This window comes from Bidens hawaiensis, unplaced genomic scaffold (assembly GCF_021521415.1).
Source record: "Bidens hawaiensis isolate Kalapana, Puna unplaced genomic scaffold, B.hawaiensis_p1.1 tig00000904_1, whole genome shotgun sequence".
NCBI classification, from domain to species: domain Eukaryota; kingdom Viridiplantae; phylum Streptophyta; class Magnoliopsida; order Asterales; family Asteraceae; genus Bidens; species Bidens hawaiensis.
In genome coordinates, this window is record NW_027491052.1 from 2,131,300 (window position 1) to 2,153,275 (window position 21,976).

Genomic DNA, 21,976 nt, shown 5'->3' on the forward strand with positions numbered 1-21,976 from the left:
TTACAAGACATAGATATCCATCCTCGACCTGCTATAGAACCAACTGAACCTACTCTCCCAACCCAAATTCCTGAACCTTACAAGATCCCATCTCCTGAAACTTCAGAATCCGAACCATTTTCTGACCCAGCACCAGAGCCAGATCAGGAAACCCCACAATCCAATCCAAACATCTATGACATTGTTTGTGAGAATGCAAGACTTGAACTTGAAAATATTTTATTAAAAGAACAGAATGATTTCCTGACTTCAAGAAATACTTCACTGGAAGCTGCACTGATGTGTTGTAAAACACACGTATTTTCCGCACCTTTTATCTACGTAATATATTATATTTTATGTGTTTTAACTCGTTTTACTTAGGTTTTACATAAGTTTGTTCATATTGTAGGTTATGAGTTACAAGGAAGAAGAAACCAAGCTTCTCGAGCCTTTTACGCATACAAGTTCAAGACAAAGCTCAAATCCCGACCCATATGCATCATGGAGGCCCATTACTTACAATATTATAACATAAAAAAAAAATAAAAAAAACCCTAGCAGCCTACAACCTGGCGATCGGAATTGGCAGCAAGGGAACCAAGAGAAAAAAGTTTTTTCGGTTAGGGTTTGAAGCTTCTGGCGGCTAGGGAAGGAAGAAGACACAAGAACCAAGCCTCGGGATCATTCACCATCAATTTTTACAGCCACGAGCAGCCCATAAACATCCATATCCTTACACCTTTTTCATAGTTCATATACTTTGATTTACTTGTTCAATTGATTAGTAGTTTTGCAATTACTTGAGATATTGACTTGTTATTGATTAGTATTGATTATTGGATGTTTGAATTGATGTTTAAGATGAGTTTATTAATTGTCTTATTAAAGGTTCATGGCTTTCCAATTATGATTCTTGGCTAAACTTATTAGTTTTACCTAGGGATGATGATTATTGTTAGTGTTTGATAGGTTTTATGGATTGTTTGATTAATAGACCTTAATTGTTATTGTAAAGTTTGATTTAGACATGAAATAGGTTGTGTTTAAGGGCTGGAAATTTTGGTGATTCATTGCATAAACCCCGTGTGTTGACTGATTAGTTTTGTATTGATTGATCGGGTGCATTGTTTGATTCTAGACTTGGTGTTTAGGGTTTGTTTGCGGTAGGAACAACCGTAGGGTTTTGTTGCGTGATTATTTGGATTAAGTACAGTGGTTAGACACCTTCTTTGAGACCGAGAGGTGATAAGAAGTAGGGTCGTCTCATTACCTTTGCATGCTAGAATAAGGATTGCGCGAGAGCGAGTTCGTTTCTTGTCAGGTTTAGGTGTTTTGAGCGATTAGTTGATCTATTTTAGTTTAAGTTGAATTGTTCCTCTATCCTTGGTTGTGTAGTATTCATTGCCATTAGGGTCGAGTGTTGGTGACACCAAGAGGGGATCTAGCATAGAACACGTTAGCAATTTTTTCCCGGTTTGGTCGTTTTAGCCGATTTTGAGTAGTTAGGGTTTATTGAGTGAGACCGAGAGGTAATCCAGTGAGCCTGAGCGATCCTTAGTCGTGTCATCTTTAGAGACCGGTGTCTTGAAGTCATCCAATCCATTAGCTTTTTAGGCCTACAATTTGATTCAGACATAGGTAGACGTTTTTCTCCATCCTAAGCTAACACAGTTAGTTTTCCGTTAAGTTTTCTATTTTTGGTAAGTTTTGTCAGCCAGTAAGGTTAGTTCAGTTAAGTTAAAAGAAATCGAAAGTCAATTAAATATTATTCTAAGGTAGGTCTTGTCTAGGGTTAGTAATCGTTAGCGTCTTACGTGTTCACGTGTTCGATACTCGGACTTCCTAGGTCTATACTACTAGCGATCGGTACACTTGCGGTTGTGTGTGGTTTTAGAATTTTTTTTTTAATATTAAAGCTTAGTTGTGAGGGTCGTTATTATTGAGTTATTTGGATTACATCGAAACAGAAGGCAAGCGGGCAACAAGCTGCGCCGCTACCCCTTTTTGAATCGCAAAACCCAATCTTTTAAAAACTATATTTGCTGATCTTGGAATCATAACAATAAACAATTAATACGTTTAATTTATTTAAAAAAATAATTAGACACACATCATGCACTAAATGAGGCTCTTTGGAAAATTCAAACCCTAGAGGGGCATTCTGAGGTTGAGAAGACCTCAGATGCACCAAAACAGGGGGAGAATACTGATGTTGTGGAGGCTTTGAAGGGTATTGGTGAATTATATGAAAGCTCTGAGGAAGAAGTGGTTGAAGTTGAATCTTCAAATGCATTAAATATGTTAAATTAAATGTATGATTATGAAGAGTCGGAGAATGAGGAGGAGGATAAAGAAGAAGAGACTGAAGAAGAAAGGTTGAAAAGACAAGCTAAAGGCAAAGGGGTTGCAACTAATGAAGATGACTTATATCCCTTGCCTAAGCATCCAGTTCAGTCAGAAGACATTTTATACAAAGAACATGTAGTTGATCCGGATGTAGCTGAAGCTGAGTCAGTAAAAACAGCGATAAATCTAATGAATGAAGAGCTGGAGGCCCTTGAAAGGGAAGAAATGGTTGAAGAAGAAGAGGAGATTCCTCAAGAGGTTATTTAAGCATTGATAAACATGAAAGACAAAGAAGAAGAAGATGAGAGGAGGTTATGGGAAGCTGATGCAGCAATCAAGGCTACAATTGATGCCTTGAATGAAAGTCTAAATAATGATCAACAAGAAAAAGAACAAGACAAGGCTGCAGAACCTATGATTATTGAGCCTGAAGTGGCTGAAGAGCCTGAAGTGAATGAAGAAGAACTGGGACTGGGACCTGTAATAGATGTAGAAGATGAAACAATTGAGGTCTCAGCAAGTACAATGGTCAAACTGGTGATAATGAAAGATATAACAATCATACTGAACAATCCAGAAAGACATCATCCAGATATTGTAAAAGCAACAAAGAAAGCACAACAAGAATTCATCAATTTGGGCAGAGAAAAAGGAAAGAGAGTGAAAGAACCACATGAACCAAATGAGCCCATTATTGAAGAAATTTTTTATGAAACTGCAGACACTCACACAGTCGAACCCGACAATGACAAATCTGAGTCAGTTGATGAGGAGATTATTCTTGAAGAACCAGAGGTTGAATCTCATCAACACGACACTTCCACTCCAACCCAATCATCTCTAAAAAGAAAAAACTGCATCTGAGATTGAAACACCAAGGACCAAGAGACAAAAATCATTAAAGAAAATGGTGTACAGACTAAGGTCAGATATGCTTGAACAGAAAAGGAGAGCACAAACAGAAAGAAGTGAAGAACTCATGATTGATGCTCTTCATGAACTTGAAGAAGAGGTTGATATGGATGTTGAAAATGAGGATGAGGAAAGTGTAAAAGAAAGTGAGAAAGCAAATGAAGATAATGAGTATCTTATCAGTTTGGGTTATGATCCACTCTATCTCCAAAAGCTATCAAGAGAGGATGTAACAAAAGAAGCTGAGGGTTGGAGAGTAAGGAAAGGAAAAAGGGAAGTTTTGATAAAGGCTGGTCACAAGCCTGCATTCCTTAATCTGCAACCTTTTGATAAGATTGACAGGTTGTACAAAAGGGCTCTGATAGATGATGCTTCTGGCAAAGTAAAGAAAGTTCCAAAGAGAATGAAGGGGAGAGAGTGACAACTGAGAGGGAAGTGAACAAGAAAAGGACTGAAATGAGAGAAAGTGATAAAGCAGAATATGAGTCCTTAAAGGGAAAACACAATGATATAAAATTCCTTCAGCTGTATGGCTACAGCTACAACTTCTTGATAAATCTCTCTTCTGAAGAATTGAAACGAAAAATTCAGCTTGTGTAAGACTCTCACAAGGACAAAAAGAGTTAAGAAAAATATGAGAGAGAACAGGAGCTGAAAATGAGGATGCAGAAAGAAAAAGAAGAAAAAGAAAAGAAAGATCAAGAGGCTAAGAAGTGGTTTGAGGACCCTCAAAGGATGGAAATGTTAAAATCTATTGTAACAGATAAAGGGATATCAGAAGAACAGTTTCAGAACATGCCTCTTGCTGAACTAATGGAAATCTATCACAGAGAGCAGAGGATGTATCTTGAAACACGAAGGAAACTACAAGAAGATAGAAGGAGGGCTGAAGCTGAAGTTCATGCTGAAATGATGTATGCCCTCCACAAAAAGGGAGTAAAAATGTCAAGACTAATGATGCAAACAGAAGATACGATCAAGAGATGGTATGTTGAAGAAGGTCTTGACAAAATAAAGAAAGTTGAAATGGGGAGCTCAATCAGAACCCCTAGGTCAGAGAGTGTGAGGCCTGTGCAGCCAAGAAACTTGAATCTGCCCACACGTCTCTATTTTGACAGAAGATCAAAGACCTTAAGGGTTGTAACTAAAGACAAGAAAGAACATCTCATCATCTTCAGGGATGATTTAAGAAATTTTACAAAAGAACAACTGACCAAGATGGCTGAGCTGACTTTATATGACAATCAAGTAAGGAGTCAACCATCTGGTCAACTGAGGAATGATCTCTCCAAGTTTCTGAAAGAGCAAGCAGAAAAAGGATTCCCATTTCTGCAGCAAAAGAAGAGAGAGATCAGAAGCCAAGCAGAAAGAGTAAAGAGGAAGAAGAGAATCAGCGAAGTACACATTTCTGAGTTTTCCCTCTCTGAGTCAAAGAAACAAAGAACTCTAGCAAGCAGCTCTCACTAGAAAAGGAAGACCATAAAAGAGTGCTTGGCTACGAGAGAAGTGATGAAGGAACCCAACTCAAGAGTACAACAATTTGGAAGAATCACATACATAACGTACAATCAACATGATGATTCGACCACTTTGAGAAATGAGTCTGGGATACCTATTGCAGTCATAAGGGAGGATGGAGATCTGCATTATATGCATCCTCAAGACCTACAAGATTTAATTGATGCAAGATTCCCAAGTGATGCCTCTGGATCCTCAAAACTTGACATGCTGAAGCAAAGAGCTACATATGTGAAGAAACTAAAAGAAAGAGCTGAAGCAAGGAACAGAGAAAGAAGATAACATAATGGAGCTAATGAATGAATTATTTTTATTTCTGTTTATCTTTATATTTTGTTTGAGTTGTAAAAATTTTAGTTTGTAATGCCCATGAGGCAGAATTCCGATTATGTAATGAAATGACATGTTCTTAAATAATTTATCTAGAAATCTGATATATGTGTAACTCTATGCAGGTATGTTTTGGTGCATCTGAGCTTGTTCCAATCTAGGGGGAGATTGTTGGGTTGGATTTTCTACAAGGAAGATTGGAATCTTCTCAACCTCCTCAGAAACAGCTAAGTATGGAATTCGAGCAAGCCCAGACGATCGAGCATGGTTTTTACTACTTCGAGCAAGGTTCTGAACCTTAAATGGTTGATTCTTCTAAGTGTTAAAGGCTTCGAGCAAGCTACACTTCAACGAGCAAGAGTATTCTTCTATCGAGCATGGATTGCCAATCGAGCAAACAGCTTGATCATACAAGTTCTAGCCAAGTGTTACGAGCACAGGATGATCGAGCACATGGGGACGAGCATGGATGAAATAAGAAGATGTCACGTGAATCAAAGCAAAGACTTCAAGCACAGTTAAGTTACCGAGCAAGATTTACATCCGAGCATGCTAAAGATTGCTGAATAAGAAAAGCTGAAGAAATCAAGAAGAATGAGCTTACTCGACGGACTTATTCGAGCAAAGCTTGAACAAGTCAAGAGGAATGAAGCTTACTCAAAGGGAATATGTATTCTTCAAAAGAGAATATATTCCTAGTAAAGTCTGCTCGAGGACATTCACCGAGCACACCTAGTATAGGAAGTTTGCTCGAGCAAGGTATGTACCTTGCTCGAGGACTGTAACATTTGTATTTTATTTGTCTTTCATTATGTAATGACTAGGACTTCTAGAAGGAATGTCAGGGTCTATAAATAGACGTCCTAGGATACCTTTAGGGCACTGATTTTGAGACAGAATACAGGCTGGCACGCACTGATTACGAAAAACATTCCATTTTGTTCATCGTACAATAGCCGCCGACGTCACACAAAACCCTAGACATTCCATTCACTGTTCCATTGATGAATCATTAAATATAGTGAATCTTTGTCTCTGAAATAGCATTTACTGATTATCATTTACTGTTTTGTGTTTGATATTTGTTCACAATCCTTCATTCTCAATCATTGGATATCCTGATTCCGCCGGGATATTCAATCGGTCTTTGGGTGTTCGAGTCAGTGTGTTCTTGTCAAACCTTTGCTAATGTTTCACCCGACTGACGGTCCTGACATAAATGTTTAAAATAATAAATGAAAAGAAAACAGTTTGCGTATTAATCTCCGACTAGTTATGCCTTCAACCGTCCAAGTAGTCTCGAGCACTTCCAAGCGGTAACCTCCAATGCTTAACCTGGAAGTCAATCTAACATACACACAAAGTCAGCTTGAGCTGAGTGAGTTCAAGTTTTAATAATAGACATTTAAATAAATCATTCCATGGATTTAAATATAAAAACGGGTTTATAAAACATTCAAACAGTTTAAAATATAATACGGGATACGAACAGTTAGGCCACCATCAACACTAAGTATTCGTATTTAGACATCTATATACATCCATATATTTATGTCCCTACAAATACCATCCAAATACTAACATCAGGGTTGAGCACACTTACAACCCAAACACGTATACCTAAAGTTTTTAAAGTAAGAAGAGTGCATCCATTAAGTCATCGTTACCGAAGACTAAACATTCTCATACATACATATACAAAGATATATATATATATATATATATATATATATATATATATATATAAATCCTTTCAAGTACATCCCTATATATATAACAATAAATATATATAACATCCACGTATAACATTCAGGGTCGAGCACACGTACAACCTAAACACGTAACATTCCGATGATGATCATGCCACACGAGCCTCCCCCCTCACGGGCTTTTCAGGGCCTGCCATAGGATTTAAGAACCTGAGTCGTATAGTTTGGCCCGGCCAAGATCACCATTCAATAATAACATTCAGGGCCGAGCACACGTACAACCCAAACACGTAACATCCGATGTTCATCATGCCACACGAGCCTCCCCCCTCACGGGCTTTTCAGAGCCCGTCACAGGATTTAAGAACCTGAGTCGTATAGTTTGGCCCGGCCAAGATCACCATCCAATAATAACATTCCGTAGTCGATAACGACTACAACATTCGCCAAATATTGGCCATACAATAATATATATATACATACACACATTCTATAACATTCCAAAGCCTACCAATACTCGCAAGCCTATGCAAAATAGTTTAAAACATTTCATCAAGTAAAAAAACACTTAGGTGTGCATGCTAGCCCAAAAGTAAAAAGAGTAAAAAGGGCATCATGAACTCACCTGAAACAAGCCACGCAAACACCAAAGACTTTGAGAACTTCAAAGCCAATCCACAGTTTACAAGCCTGCCGAATTGCACACAAAGATTACTAACTAAACGTACCGACTCGTTTATCCTACGAGACGTTCTAACATGATTTGATTGACCTAAAGCCTTGACATTACCAAATTCAATTACCTCAACCCCCAAGGCCATGTATTTACCAAAACCTCCCTTAGTTAATCCCGGGGACAAAGGGTTCCCAATTTACCCCCGAAAGTTGTTGACTTTATCGAATACACGCGTTAACGGGTTGTTTAAGCACTTAGATACCGACTCAGCCCTGTGTGGACCAAATTCAGTAAAATCACAGCCAACAAGTCCACACGACGCTACACGGGTTGGATGGGTCGGTAATTCGCAAGCACGATGCACAAATTACCAATAAACGCGAATTTGCGCCGTACCGACCCGTTTGAGTAACCGACAACCAATTCAGCCCCAATAACATAAAAATATAGTTTTTCACAGCCAAAAAATCGTACCGAGGCTACAACATCCAAATTGGTTGTTAATTCCCTCAAACAACGCGCTAGACGCAACAATTGACAAACTAGACAACCGAAACCTAGTTTTCACTTCATCAACAGTTGACCAATCTAACGAATGCCAAAACTCATGATACTAAAGTATATTACACTAGACATACCTAAGAAGATGACGGAGCACGAACTTCAATTATAACAGCCCCGAAAGATGCGAGAAAGGGCAGCCACCGGTTAAGCCTAAAACGAACTTATCGATCAATAACGAATATAACATGCAGATTTTAGCATGCAAAGATGTATTTTATTACATAGGAAAACCATGGAATTAAATTATTAAATTTTTACTAGAGTTGTATAAATGTCTTGGGTATCTAAAAATACTTTTATTATATTTTTCCAATACACACAAAAATCATGAAAATTCCTCCAACACAGCAAGGTACGTGCAGCTATTTCAGTGCGCAACAAAATGGTTTTATTTTTATAAAAATCATTACCCAGCCAAATTAAACAATTCCAATTGGGTTTGGTTCCTAACTCAAAATATTAACTTCCAGAAGTGAAACCAACCAATTTAGACTTGTCAAAAAAAGGTTATGATGTCGGGAAGACAGACCAGAATCCGTCATCCCGCATCAGCTTTGACACTCGATCTTATAAAATCATAAAAAGTATTCAAATCTCGTCCAAAGATTACTTATTATACCTTTCTGGAAACTAGACTCAAAGTAGAAAATCATGAAAATAAGAATCGATCAAAAACAATGGGTTATCATCGCGTTACAGACCCAACAACAAACGAATACGAATCTGTCAGCAAATTGTTATCATCACAACTCAACCCTAACATGTTCAACAAAGAGTTTAATGGTGAAAAAGAGTTATACTAAGATAGAATCGACCTTGAATTAGTCTCGGGAGGCCGGAGAATGGCTGGAACCAGCACGAAAATCGAGGATGGAGGCTGCAATGTGGGCGCCAATCGGAACAGGAAGGGAAGGAATGAGAAGTAGGCTAGGGTTTTCTTGTTATAATAAACAATTACACTCTAGTCCCTCAAACATGAAAAATGTGATAGCTTGGATGATGACAAGGAGGTCCCCGAAGAATGCCGGGTCAAACCCGATAAATATACGAACTCTACAACGTGCGTGTCGTTAAACGAAAATGTCGGGTGCTACATACTAATCTAACACTTTAAGTTATAAGAGGTGATGTCGTGAGCAAAAGGATGGATAAATGGACTTTTAAAACGTATTACAAGTCTCTAATTTAGAAAGACGAAACCCCGGCTTTTTGACAAACATTTATAAACGATGGAGCCGATTAACGAAATTTACGGGCGTTACAAGTCCACACTACTTACAATAGGACTCATCCCCGAATCCCGTCGCAAGAAGAACGGATGCGGATGGAGACGAAACCTAATCATCTAATCGCACAAGAGGACGATAGGGACAAAACCTTTACTAGCGCCTGAGTCAAACAGAAACGAAGCTTAAAGCTCAACAAGCAGTAAGGAAACCTAGAGTGATAGTATGCTAAGCGTCAGCTAAACAATTACACGCAAAGCGTTCGAGTGGATAAGAAATTAACGGGAGAATTTAAGGAACGAGAGGAACTTTAACGCTAATAACACAAGCATTAGCCATATCCTATCCCTACAAAGACAGAACCCTAACACAGTCAAGCACAGGTAGCGTTTAGAACATGATAGGTAACGGTAAACTGCTAATAACGTTAATCAGGTGTTATTAATTGTTTACTTTACCCGCCCATCCTAAGCACCCCATGCCCCTAACCATATTAGCATACCATCTAACACGTAATCAATTATAAACATAATGAAATTCTAAAACTTATAAGAATGACTAAACAATTAAAATTACCTCTGAAGTGCAGCTACTCGCGGTTGGCATTTCTAGTCTTTTCTTTTACAGTTCGAGTCCAAGCATTCGGGAATGCTTGGATCCCTCGAAACATGGCTCTGATACCAACTTGTAAGACCCCGAATCCTGGGAATCCTACAGTTGGTAATCATATCCAAAAATTCTCAAAAATTTAAAGTCAAACCATTTCATTCTTATTAAGATTCGTTTCAGAGTAGTAAACAGCGGAAAATGACAAGTACTAAAACCAAGTTCCCAAAACCATAATTTAAATGTTAAAAATAATAAATGAAAAGAAAACAGTTTGCGTATTAATCTCCGACTAGTTATGCCTTCAACCGTCCAAGTAGTCTCGAGCACATCCAAGAGGTAACCTCCAATGCTTAACCTGGAAGTCAATCTAACATACACACAAAGTCAGCTTGAGCTGAGTGAGTTCATGTTTTAATAATAAACATTTAAATAAATCATTCCAAGGATTTAAATATAAAAACGGGTTTATAAAACATTCAAAGTGTTTAAAATATAATACGGGATACGAACAGTTAGGCCACCATCAACACTAAGTATTCGTACTTAGACATCTATATACATCCATATATTTATGTCCCTAAAAATACCATCCAAATACTAACATCAAGGTCGAGCACACGTACAACCTAAACACGTATACCTAAAGTTTTTAAAGTAAGAAGAGTGCATCCATTAAGTCATCGTTACCGAAGACTAAACATTCTCATACATACATATACAAATATATATATATATATATAAACATCCTTTCAAGTACATCCCTATATATATAACAATATATATATATATAACATCCACGTATAACATTCAGGGTCGAGCACACGTACAACCCAAACACGTAACATTCCGATGATGATCATGCCACACGAGCCTCCCCCCTCACGGGCTTTTCAGGGCCCGCCACAGGATTTAAGAACCTGAGTCGTATAGTTTGGCCCGGCCAAGATCACCATTCAATAATAACATTCAGGGCCGAGCACACGTACAACCCAAACACGTAACATCCGATGTTCATCATGCCACACGAGCCTCCCCCCTCACGGGCTTTTCAGGGCCTCCCACAGGATTTAAGAACCAGAGTCGTATAGTTTGGCCCGGCCAAGATCACCATCCAATAATAACATTCCGTAGTCGATAACGACTACAACATTCGCCAAATATTGGCCATACGATAATATATATATATATATATATATATATATATATATATATATATACATACATACACACATTCTATAACATTCCAAGGCCTACCAATACTCGCAAGCCTATGCAAAATAGTTTAAAACATTTCATCAAGTAAAAAAACACTTAGGTGTGCATGCTAGCCCAAAAGTAAAAAGAGTAAAAAGGGCATCATGAACTCACCTGAAACAAGCCACGCAAACACCAAAGACTTTGAGAACTTCAAAGCCAGTCCACAGTTTACAAGCCTGCCGAATTGCACACAAAGATTGCTAACTAAACGTACCGACTCGTTTATCCTACGAGACGTTCTAACATGATTTGATTGACCTAAAGCCTTGACATTACCAAATTCAATTACCTCAACCCCCAAGGCCATGTATTTACCAAAACCTCCCTTAGTTAATCCCGGGGACAAAGGGTTCCCAATTTACCCCCGAAAGTTGTTGACTTTATCGAATACACGCGTTAACGGGTTGTTTAAGCACTTAGATACCGACTCAGCCCTGTGTGGACCAAATTCAGTAAAATCACAGCCAACAAGTCCACACGACGCTACACGGGTTGGATGGGTCGGTAATTCGCAAGCACGATGCACAAATTACCAATAAAAGCGAATTTGCGCCGTACCGACCCGTTTGAGTAACCGACAACCAATTCAGCCCCAATAACATAAAAATATAGTTTTTCACAGCCAAAAAATCGATCAAAAACGTTATCATCGCGTTACAGACCCTACAACAAACGAATATGAATCTGTCAGCAAACTGTTATCATTAAAACTCAACCATAACATGTTCAACAAAGGGTTTAATGGTGAAAAAGAGTTATACTAAGATAGAATCGACCTTGAATTAGTCTCGAGAGGCCGGAGAATGGCTGGAACCAGCACAAAAATCGAGGATGGAGGCTGCAATGTGGGCGCCGATCGGAACAGGAAGGGAAGGAATGAGAAGTAGGCTAGGGTTTTCTTGTTATAATAAACAATTACACTCTAGTCCCTCAAACATGAAAAATGTGATAGCTTGGATGAAAGGTTAAATAATTTAACTTACGATAATGACAAGGAGGTCCCCGAAGAATGCCGGGTCAATCCCGATAAATATACAAACTCTACAACATGCGTGTTGTTAAACGAAAATGCCGGGTGCTACATACTAATCTAACACTTTAAGTTATAAGAGGTGATGTCGTGAGCAAAAGGATGGATAAATGGAATTTTAAAACGTATTACAAGTCTCTAATTTAGAAAGACGAAACCCCGGCTTTTTGACAAACATTTATAAATGATAGAGCCGATTAATGAAATTTACGGGCGTTACAAAACACCAATTTAGAAACATCTTCCGCTTGGATCTTAACTTGAAGATAGCCGGATCGGAGGTCGATTTTTGAGAAGTAATTCGCTCCCTGGAGTTGATTGATCAAATCGTTGAATCATGAGACGGGATGTTAGTTTTTGATAGTGAATATTTGTTTAGTTCTCCGGCAATCAACACACTTCCTAAGCCTCCATCCTTTTTCTTTACCAACAACACTGGTGCTTCCCAATGAGGACAGCTAGGTTCTATGAAATCCTTATCTAATAAGTCTTGTAGTTGTGTAATTAGTTCTTATATTTCGAAGAATGCCAAACGATAAGGTGCCTTGGTACTAGTAGTTGCCTCTAAGGTCAGGTCAGTTCGGAGTTTAATTTTTCGGATAGTGGGATTTCGGGTAGTTCAGTAAGGATATTGGAGTATTCAAGTACTACAGGAATGTCTCCTATATGTTTCATTGGGGTTTTTATGGTTACATTTTCCAGAATTTGCCATACACCGTTGGCGTAAGCGCTTTAATACTTTAAGATGAAACACGAGAGGTGATATTGCACCAAACTTATCTCCTTGTATCATAATTGCTTCATTATCTAAGAGAGGAATTTTAACTATTTACTCATCTCACACGATTCCCACCTTGTATTTAGCTAACCAGTCTATACTGACAATTACATCGATGCTTTCCAACTAAACCGGGAGTAGGTTAATAAAAATCAGTTGTTCGTTTAAGATAATAGGAAAGTTTTGGAGTATTTAGTTAGCTGTTATCAATTTCTTTTTCTATTAGCGAATTTTATAGCATATGGGTCTTACTAGTTCACTAACCAGTATATTTCCCAGGGGTACGAATTCAATGGAGAATAACTCTTCTATCGGTATCTATATTAAACGAACTAAAGCATAGTAGTCAGAAATTACAAATGTATTCTCTCACCACAATTAAGTCTTGCTGTGTTTTATTGGGTCCGATCACTAATCGCGATCTCTAGCCGAGTTAGACGTCGATGTTCGTTCTTAGTTTAACTTGAGACAGTTCCTTTTGAAGCATTTCGTACTTCGACAATTGTAGTAAACATGAGGGTTTGTCATAGTTTGTGTTCGAATTTGTTGCGATTGGGACTACTGTAAGTGGTGAGGTCAGAACGATCAGCTTACAATGGTCATAATGGTTTCACGGCTACAGGCATAGTATCCAATATTTCTGCTTTTATGCCATGCCTTTATTCAACATACCCTTTAGCAAAGGTTCATTGTATATGTTTAATTCTGAATTAAAGTTGATTGTCGTATTATTTTGAGTTGTAGGGTGCGCAAGTTTAAATTGTTGTAGCTTTTGTACCCCTATTTCATGATTAATTCGTTTTGGTACAAGATGATTTCCCCGGGCATTCTCAACACACTATTTCTGACCAAATCAAAGCTACCACCCCGGTTTGTGTCACAGTTTTCTCAAAAGTTAAGTTGCTAATTGGATTACCTAAGGTCTCAACCTTCGGATTATTAACCATATTATTAGTCGAACAAAATCGTTAGAACGATTTGTGCATTCCAGTTGACCCGCCCTTTTATTTTGGATTTCATTCCTTAGACAAAATATTTTAATATAAAGGTTTTAAGTCTTGCCCAGGTCATACGGTTGGTTGCTTCTTGTTACCGAATTCGTACAATCATTTTCTACCACACAAGGGCATGGGTAAGTAGTGTAATAGTAACATAATTAACGATACAATTTGATGGGAGCTACTGGTACTAATAACAGACTTTATCGTCTCGATTCATTTTACTAATTCGTTTGATTCTTTAGTACCACTAAAATTTACATGTTTGCACGACTTAAATCGTTTAAACAAGTATTCCCGTCGTGAAGGATCACGATTGTTACGACCAGTATTCATGTTCGGTAAGAGATTTTTATTGCCAATGGCATTTAGTGGGGAAATTATCATTATCGGTAGTAGCATTAGTGCTCAGTGGGGGAGTATTATTCGTGACAATGTTCATATTTATCAAAAAAATAACATTTGTAAATGTATTAGTATTGGGCGGCGAAATAGTATTCGCGATCGAATTAGTGTTTGACATTTAATTTGCATTCATTGTTGTGATAATACCAACAACGAATCATGCTGCTGTTATTAGAATTACTGCCTGCAGTTGCCAAACAATCATCTCAGCCATAACAGCCTCAAATCACAAGTTTGTTTTCTTCAGGGCCATTCTATAATGATAAGCAACTATACTTCAATTAATAGTAATTCCCCATATACTCATCGCGCAGGGAATTACATTAGCTAATACTTAGGTATTTCAAATAGCACGTATGTATTACACACATTGAATCCTGTTCCATATACCAAGGATAGTACAATGATTTAGTCTAATAAGGCCATTATCTGCATGTATATATCGAAAGTTGTCACCCTAGTAATTTTGATCCTATAAGGGTCAATGTTTGTAAAAAGATTCAAATCGTCTTCCATATCAACATAGCACACTACCAAATGCTTGCAGGGAGTATCGAAACTATACGCAACAATGTCATAATATCCTCGTCTACCCGGGCACATAGTATAATAATCACGAATAGTTCACAACTTGTACAACAATTATTCAGATGTAATCCCACCATTGGGTAACTGTTTTTCATGTCTCTCCCATAAGTAGACATTTGTTCGTTATGAGTTTAAACAGTATGTTATTGTCGGGGGCATTTGTATACTTCCCTTGACCATTGGATGTTATCAAATATAACTACGGAATATTCTTTCATCAGATTTTTTAGTACACGCAAGTTGTTGGGTCTACTAAAAGTGATAATTTATTAATTGGGAGTAAGTATGTTCTCAATCAAGACACACCATCGGTCTGCAAGTGTGAGGGTTCCCTTTTATGATAAACTGATCGGAGTGGCAACAATATGGGAGTGGTTGGAGGTACTCGTACAAAGATGATTTGATAAATTTATTAATTGTGGAGGATTCATCAAAGTCAGCGGTACTGGTGAGATATAAGAGAATTATTATTTTCATAGTTGGTGTATGATTTATGTAGGTGGTCACGGATTATTATATTATTAAAATTTTAATAGGATAGCTGTTATATTTATGATTTGATAAACCAATCTTTTTCCTATGTATTTTCTTAGGAGTAATGTATATTTTTAAACAATGGAAGTGGAGAGATTGTTAGAAAACAGTTCAATTTACTGCTAAAAACTGGTATAGGAGAATAAGATAAGGCCCGTATCGAGAAGTGTTGTGTTCCCTTGAGATTATCGTATGTAGATCACACCTTCCACCGTTCCTTTCTGGGCCTTGAATTTACGCTCGGTCTATGATTCAATCATACAAGGTTTAATCTGGACTCGCTAGAACGTCCTTGCATTCCCATTTACAGGCAACATTAGTTCTTCATCCGAAATGAGACTATCGATTTCAGCATCTTTCGTTTTCACAATTTGTCATAAAAATAATATTTTTCAATAGTAGGAATCAGAGTACATAATATTATTACTTAAGGCCAAATAAAATATTTAATTTGTTATGACCAAGTACAATATTAAGCTTGGGTAAATGTGTTGGTTAATAAAATGATTAAGTTATAAAGAAAGATCACATATTGGGGTCCTGAATTAGCTACGGGGCCCGTTTTCGTTTAATTAGTTTGATTTGAGAAGAAACGCGCACAATCTATCCAGATTATCCAGGTTTCTCATAAAAAGGTTCGTTTTTACTTAATTAATCCAAAAGTATGATTTTTGATCACTCTTGGTGTTTTGATATTCCCGTAGGTTCGTTACTCGCGAACTTGCCGGTTTTTATTAAAATTGAATTTGTTTAATCTTCAAATTAGCATAATTAATTAAAAATTAATCATTAAATTATGAACATTTAGCCACTTATCAAATAAAATATTTACAAATTTATAAAAATATTTTCGGAATTATTTACTGATTTATTAATTTATAAAAATTCATTTTATCAGCTATATTTAGCCTGAAAATCGTCCGTTTATCCCAAACGATTTCCAAAAATTCCATAAAAATTTCTGAATGTTCAAATTATATCCCAAAAGCATTTATGTAAATTCCAGAATGCAACAAGCTTGTTCAATATTCTTTTTGGCCCAAATTCGGCTATAAAAATTCATACAAACGCATATACACAAAACACCCTTAGACTTTTCCAAAATGATCCCAAATTTCATATGTGATCAAAATATACCAATTCTGAGTTCCCAACCAAATTCCATAATTTTTCAAGCATTTTATCTATTTTTCCCAATTTAACGTCCCAATTCGGTAATAAATTAGCCAAATATTATTGGATGGTCGAAAAATTACCAAATTTTAACAGGGACTCAATGACATGGTCCCTCATGTCCTTGAAAAATTTCAAGACCTAACAATATGCACATCATAACCTTAACCTAAACAGCCCGTAAACGAGTGTTTCGATATTACCTTAGCGAGTTTGGCTCATTTTTGCCTTTCTAATCAAGGTTTCAAGCTCTTGTGCTTATTTTTCGGCTAGATACAAGTCCTATGTCACAAAATAATCAATTTTTCATCAACATAACAACCCTTGACTTAGGGTTTCGGCTAGTATACAAAAACGAACTTTTGAACTGTAAAAATGTTGTTTCAACCCTCTAATCCGTGTTTATGGTCAAAAAAAAACTATCAAACCAGGTTCCTTACAATGTGTATGATAAAAACATGTTTATGGAGCATTTTTAGGATTTTTACATGGTTTGGAATGATTTTTGGCAATCAAACTATGTTTATATGGTATTAAACCTAATTAAACATGTTAAAAATTGATGAATTTATTAACTTACCTAAGTTTTTCTTGGAGTTTTGGCTGGAGATTTGATGAATATCAGATTTTCACAAGTTTTGATGTTAAAAATATCTTCACAACTTGTTATAAAAAAAAAAAAGAAAACCCTTGGGGGGGTTTCCTCAATTGCGACCGGAAGCCCCTAGCCCCCCCCCCCCCTTTGGGCTTATTTTGGTACATGAACTGATTTTACAAGCCCAAATGAGAAAGCCTAGTTCCAAATTTATTTCGGGTTCGGTTTTTTACGCGAAAAATATATCAGGTGCGTTAAACAGTGCGAAAACGAGTGTTTTTCGGGTAGTTTTGTGTAAATTTATAAAAACATGCTATACGTTTATAAAAATTGAAATTATTTTCACGTATCGCTTAAAACATTTCAAATAAGTGTTTGGTAAGTCTTTTTCGGCTTACGGATGATACAATGCTTGGTTTGTAACTATCTTTCGCGTTTAAATCTATAGCGGGTAGTCAAACGAGCATGTTTTCGTTTAACTTGTTTGCTATCGAACTAAGACCATAATACTATTATATTAGCTTATATTAAACGTATATCACTTATAGATGGACCTCCGAGATATCTGGGCCATAACTAGTCCCGTTTGGTTAATCGTTTGTTCGATACGCAATAAGCGGTTAATCGCTTATTCGGTTTGTAATTACTGAGATGTATCCGGTTTTGTCACGAATGTCACAAGAATAGAGTGGCACTCTATGATATCAGTACAAGAGGTCGTGTGGCAGACCCATATAATATTTGTGCAAGAATGTAAGAGTAACTGTATGTTTGTAAGAAAGTGTAAGAATAATGTAAGAATAGTACAAGTAATATTTGTTTGTAAATAAAAGAACGTGTAAGAATAATCCTATAACTTGATAAACTAGAACTCACTTAGCGTAGCTGACTTTTAGTATGCACGCAGGTAAATAGATTGAAGGAGCTGACTTGAGGATGGCACGTGGTATGGACTGGGAAACTGGCATTTTGGGAAGAAATGTTATGAACTATTATGTTATGTTTTAAGATAAGTTAACTTTGGTTAAGAGAAGATTCAATGTTTGTAATGTAACGCATGAAGTTTTAATTATTCCGCAAAATTTTTAATTAACTCTGATCTTAGAACTGTGTTTATGAGTAAATCCAACACCAAAGTAGGATTACCGGGAACGGGGCCTTACACATGGGCGCTATTGGATCTTGGAGCGGGTGTGAGTAACTTACCGGGGGTTTGTATGACCAATACGATTTTGGTCCACTTAAATGAGCTGAGACCACAGTTGTATTGAATGATTTGTCTCATAAACTTCCTCGGGGGATTGTGCAGGATGTTATTGTAAAACTAGAGGAATTTTATTATCCTGTTGACATTTTGGTTTTGGATTACTCATCGGTTGACCCAACACAACAACAAAATGTCATATTGGGTCGGCAATTTTAAAACACTGCTCATGCTATTATTGATTATCGGTTTGGTACAGTTGATATGGCCTTTGGAAATAGAAAAATGCAATTAAATGTGTTTACTAATATTTCTAATTCATTACCACACGAGTATGAGGAAGGTAAGTTGGATGTTTGTGTTTGTGATGATTCTGAACAGGTTCACATTTGTGCATTGGGTTTGGAGGAAAGGAAGCAAGATGCACTGGCATTGCAAGAGGGAAGACCACCGTGGACTCATCAGGTTGAAAGTCTACCAACAGAAATTAATTTAGATACTAAACCTTCATTGATTTTTCCTCCGAAGGTGAAATTAAAAGAATTGCCAAGTCATCTCAAGTATGCATTTTTGGGAGAAGGTGAGACGTTGCCGGTTATCATTGCCTCTAATTTGAATGAGACTCAAGAAGAAGGGTTGTTGGAAGTATTGAAGGCTCACAAGGCGGCGATTAGGTGGACTATAGCCGATTTGAAGGGTATTAGTCCATCTATAGTCATGCACAAAACCATCACCACAGATGATGCGAAGTCCACTCGGGAAACTCAAAGAAGGTTGAATCCTAACTTGCGATAGGTGGTAAAAAATGATGTCATCAAGTGGTTGGATGGGGAACTATTTATCCCATTTCAGACAGCTCATGGGTAAGTCCAACACAGGTAGTCCCAAAGAAAGCCGGCATCCAAGTAATAAAAGATGAAAGTGGTGAACAAGTCTCCACCAGACCGGTCACCGGGTGGCGAGTGTGCATCGATTATAGGAAGTTAAATGTGGCTACTTCAAAAGACCATTTTCCATTACCTTTTATTGACCAAATTATTGAAAAATTTTCGGGTCAAAAATTTTATTGTTTTTTGGATGGGTATTCGGGATATAATCAAATTGTAATTCACCCGGATGACCAACACAAAACCACATTCACATGTCTATATGGTACTTTTGTCTTTAGGCGGATGCCCATTTTTATTGTGTAATGCCCTGGCCACGTTTCAACGATGTATGATGAGTATTTTCTCGGACATGGTTGGGGATTCACTTGAGGTATTTATGTATGATATTTCTATATTTGGGTCAACTTTTGAAAGATGTCTTGATGAATTGGAAAAAGTTTTAAAACGTTGTGTCGAGACTAATTTGGTTTTAAGTTGAGAGAAAAGTCATTTCATGGTATAAGAGGATATAGTGTTGGGTCATGTAGTTTCAAGTGGGGGAATGAAGGTGGATAAAGCAAAAATTAAGGTTATTTCTTCATTACCACCACCAAAAAATGTAAAAGGGGTAAGGTCATTTTTGGGGCATGCCAGGTTTTACCGGCGGTTTATTAAAGGTTTTAGCGTGATTACAAAACCTTTATGCAATTTGTTGTTAAAAGATGCTGCATTTAATTTTACTAATGAGTGTTTGCAAGCGTTTGATGTTTGAATGAAAAATGAGTGCAAGCACCAATTTTGCAACCGCCGGATTGATTGAAGCCGTTTGAGATTATGTGTGATGCTAGTGAGACCACGATTGCAGCAGTTTTGGGTCAAAGAATTGATAAGAAGCCTGTGGTGATTTACAATGCAAGCAAAACGTTATCCGAGGCACAATTGAATTACACCACTACCGAAAAAGAATTACTTTCGGTGGTGTATGCCTTGGATAAGTTTCGGTCATATATATGGGGAAGTAAGGTTGTGGTCTATTCGGATCATAGTGCGGTTACCTCATGGAGAAGAAAGATGCAAAACCCCGGTTGATTCGTTGGGTCTTATTGTTACAAGAGTTCGATTTTGAGATCCGAGATAAAAAGGGGTGTGAAAATGTGATGGCGGACCACTTATCGAGGATTCCATTGGAAGGTGTTGATGATTCACATGAAATCAATGAGAGATTTCCGGATGAACAGTTGTTAGCCGTTTCCACTACACCGTGGTATGCTCATTTCGTTAATTATCGGGCCACGGGTGAGATGCCGAAACATTGGACCAAGAAAAGGAGGCAACAATTTTTATCCCAAGTCAAGCAATATATTTGGGATGAACCCGATTTGTTCAAAATTGGTGTCGTTCAAATCATTAGGCGTTGCATTCCCGAATCGAAAGTTCAATAGATTTTGGCACATGCTCATTCATCGGCTTGTGGCGATCATTTTAATGGGCAAAAGATGGGTTACCGAGTTCTTACATGTGGGTTTTATTGGCCCACAATTTGTAAAGATGCAAGTGAATATGCCCGCAATTGTGTTAATTGTCAAAAGATGGGTGGAATTTCAAAACGAGATGAGATGCCATTGCAACCCATATTGATGGTTGACATTTTTGATGTATGGGGTATTGACTTTATGGGCCCCTTTCCAAACTCTTGTGGGTACTTATATATTTTGGTGGCGGTGGATTATGTTTCAAAGTGGGTTGAGGCCATAGCAACAAGGACCAACGATCACACCGTGGTATGTAAGTTTGTTCAATCCAATATTTTTGCAAGATTTGGAATTCCGAAAGTGATTATAAGCGATGGTGGAACGCCCTTCAACAACTTCAATTTTGGAAAATTATTGAAGCGGTATAATGTGAGTCATCGAATTTCTAGTCCGTATCACCCGCAAATAAGTGGACAAGTTGAAGTGTCCAACCGATAAATTAAATAGATTTTAATGAAAGCGATTTGGGTCGATAGAAAAGATTGGTCGATTAAGTTGGGTGATGCATTATGGGCATATCGCACGGCCTACAAGACACCGATTGGTACCACTCCTTATCAGTTGGTGTATGGGAAGGGTTGTCATTTGCCAAAGGAGTTGGCCCACCAGGCATTATGGGCAATTAAGAATGTTAATATGGATTACAATGAAGCTGGTGAGTTGAGGAAATTGAAGTTGAATGAATTAGAGGAAATCCGGGAAGAGGCATATGAATGTGCTTCGAATTATAAAGAGAAATTAAAGATGGTGCATGATGCTAAGATACGAAAACGAACATTTGAGGTCGGGCAAAAGGTGTGGCTTTACAATTCAAGTCTCAAATTGTTTCCCGGGAAGCTTAAAAGCAAATAGATGGGCCCGTATGTCATCACAAGAATAGGAAGGTTTGGGGTGCCGAAATTTTCAAGGAATTTGGGGGTTTCTTTCTTGTTTGTGAAAGGGTACAAGTTATCATCCTAAACATCAACCAAAGTATGTTCTTTCTCAATTCTTTGTATACATTGTAATAATTGTTAAGGTAATATTGACTTGAGCATACCCACTTGCTTGTTTGGTTGTAATGGTTATACATTGTGGTTGTGGATAGTAAATAAATGCTGTAAATATGTGATTTCATATTGAAAAGTTGAAAAATCAAGCG

The 21,976-nt window shown here is 37.4% G+C and overlaps 2 protein-coding genes across 2 annotated transcripts; both read left to right on the forward strand.

Moving 5' to 3' along the window:
• Positions 1-20,799: 20,799 nt before the first annotated feature.
• On the forward strand, positions 20,800-21,273 carry LOC143545122 (uncharacterized). The gene has a single exon (XM_077037063.1). The coding sequence runs from the start codon at positions 20,800-20,802 to the stop codon at positions 21,271-21,273; it is 474 nt and encodes a 157-aa protein (XP_076893178.1).
• Positions 21,274-21,288: 15 nt separating this feature from the next.
• On the forward strand, positions 21,289-21,687 carry LOC143545130 (uncharacterized). Its single transcript, XM_077037069.1, has one exon. The coding sequence runs from the start codon at positions 21,289-21,291 to the stop codon at positions 21,685-21,687; it is 399 nt and encodes a 132-aa protein (XP_076893184.1).
• Positions 21,688-21,976: the final 289 nt, after the last annotated feature.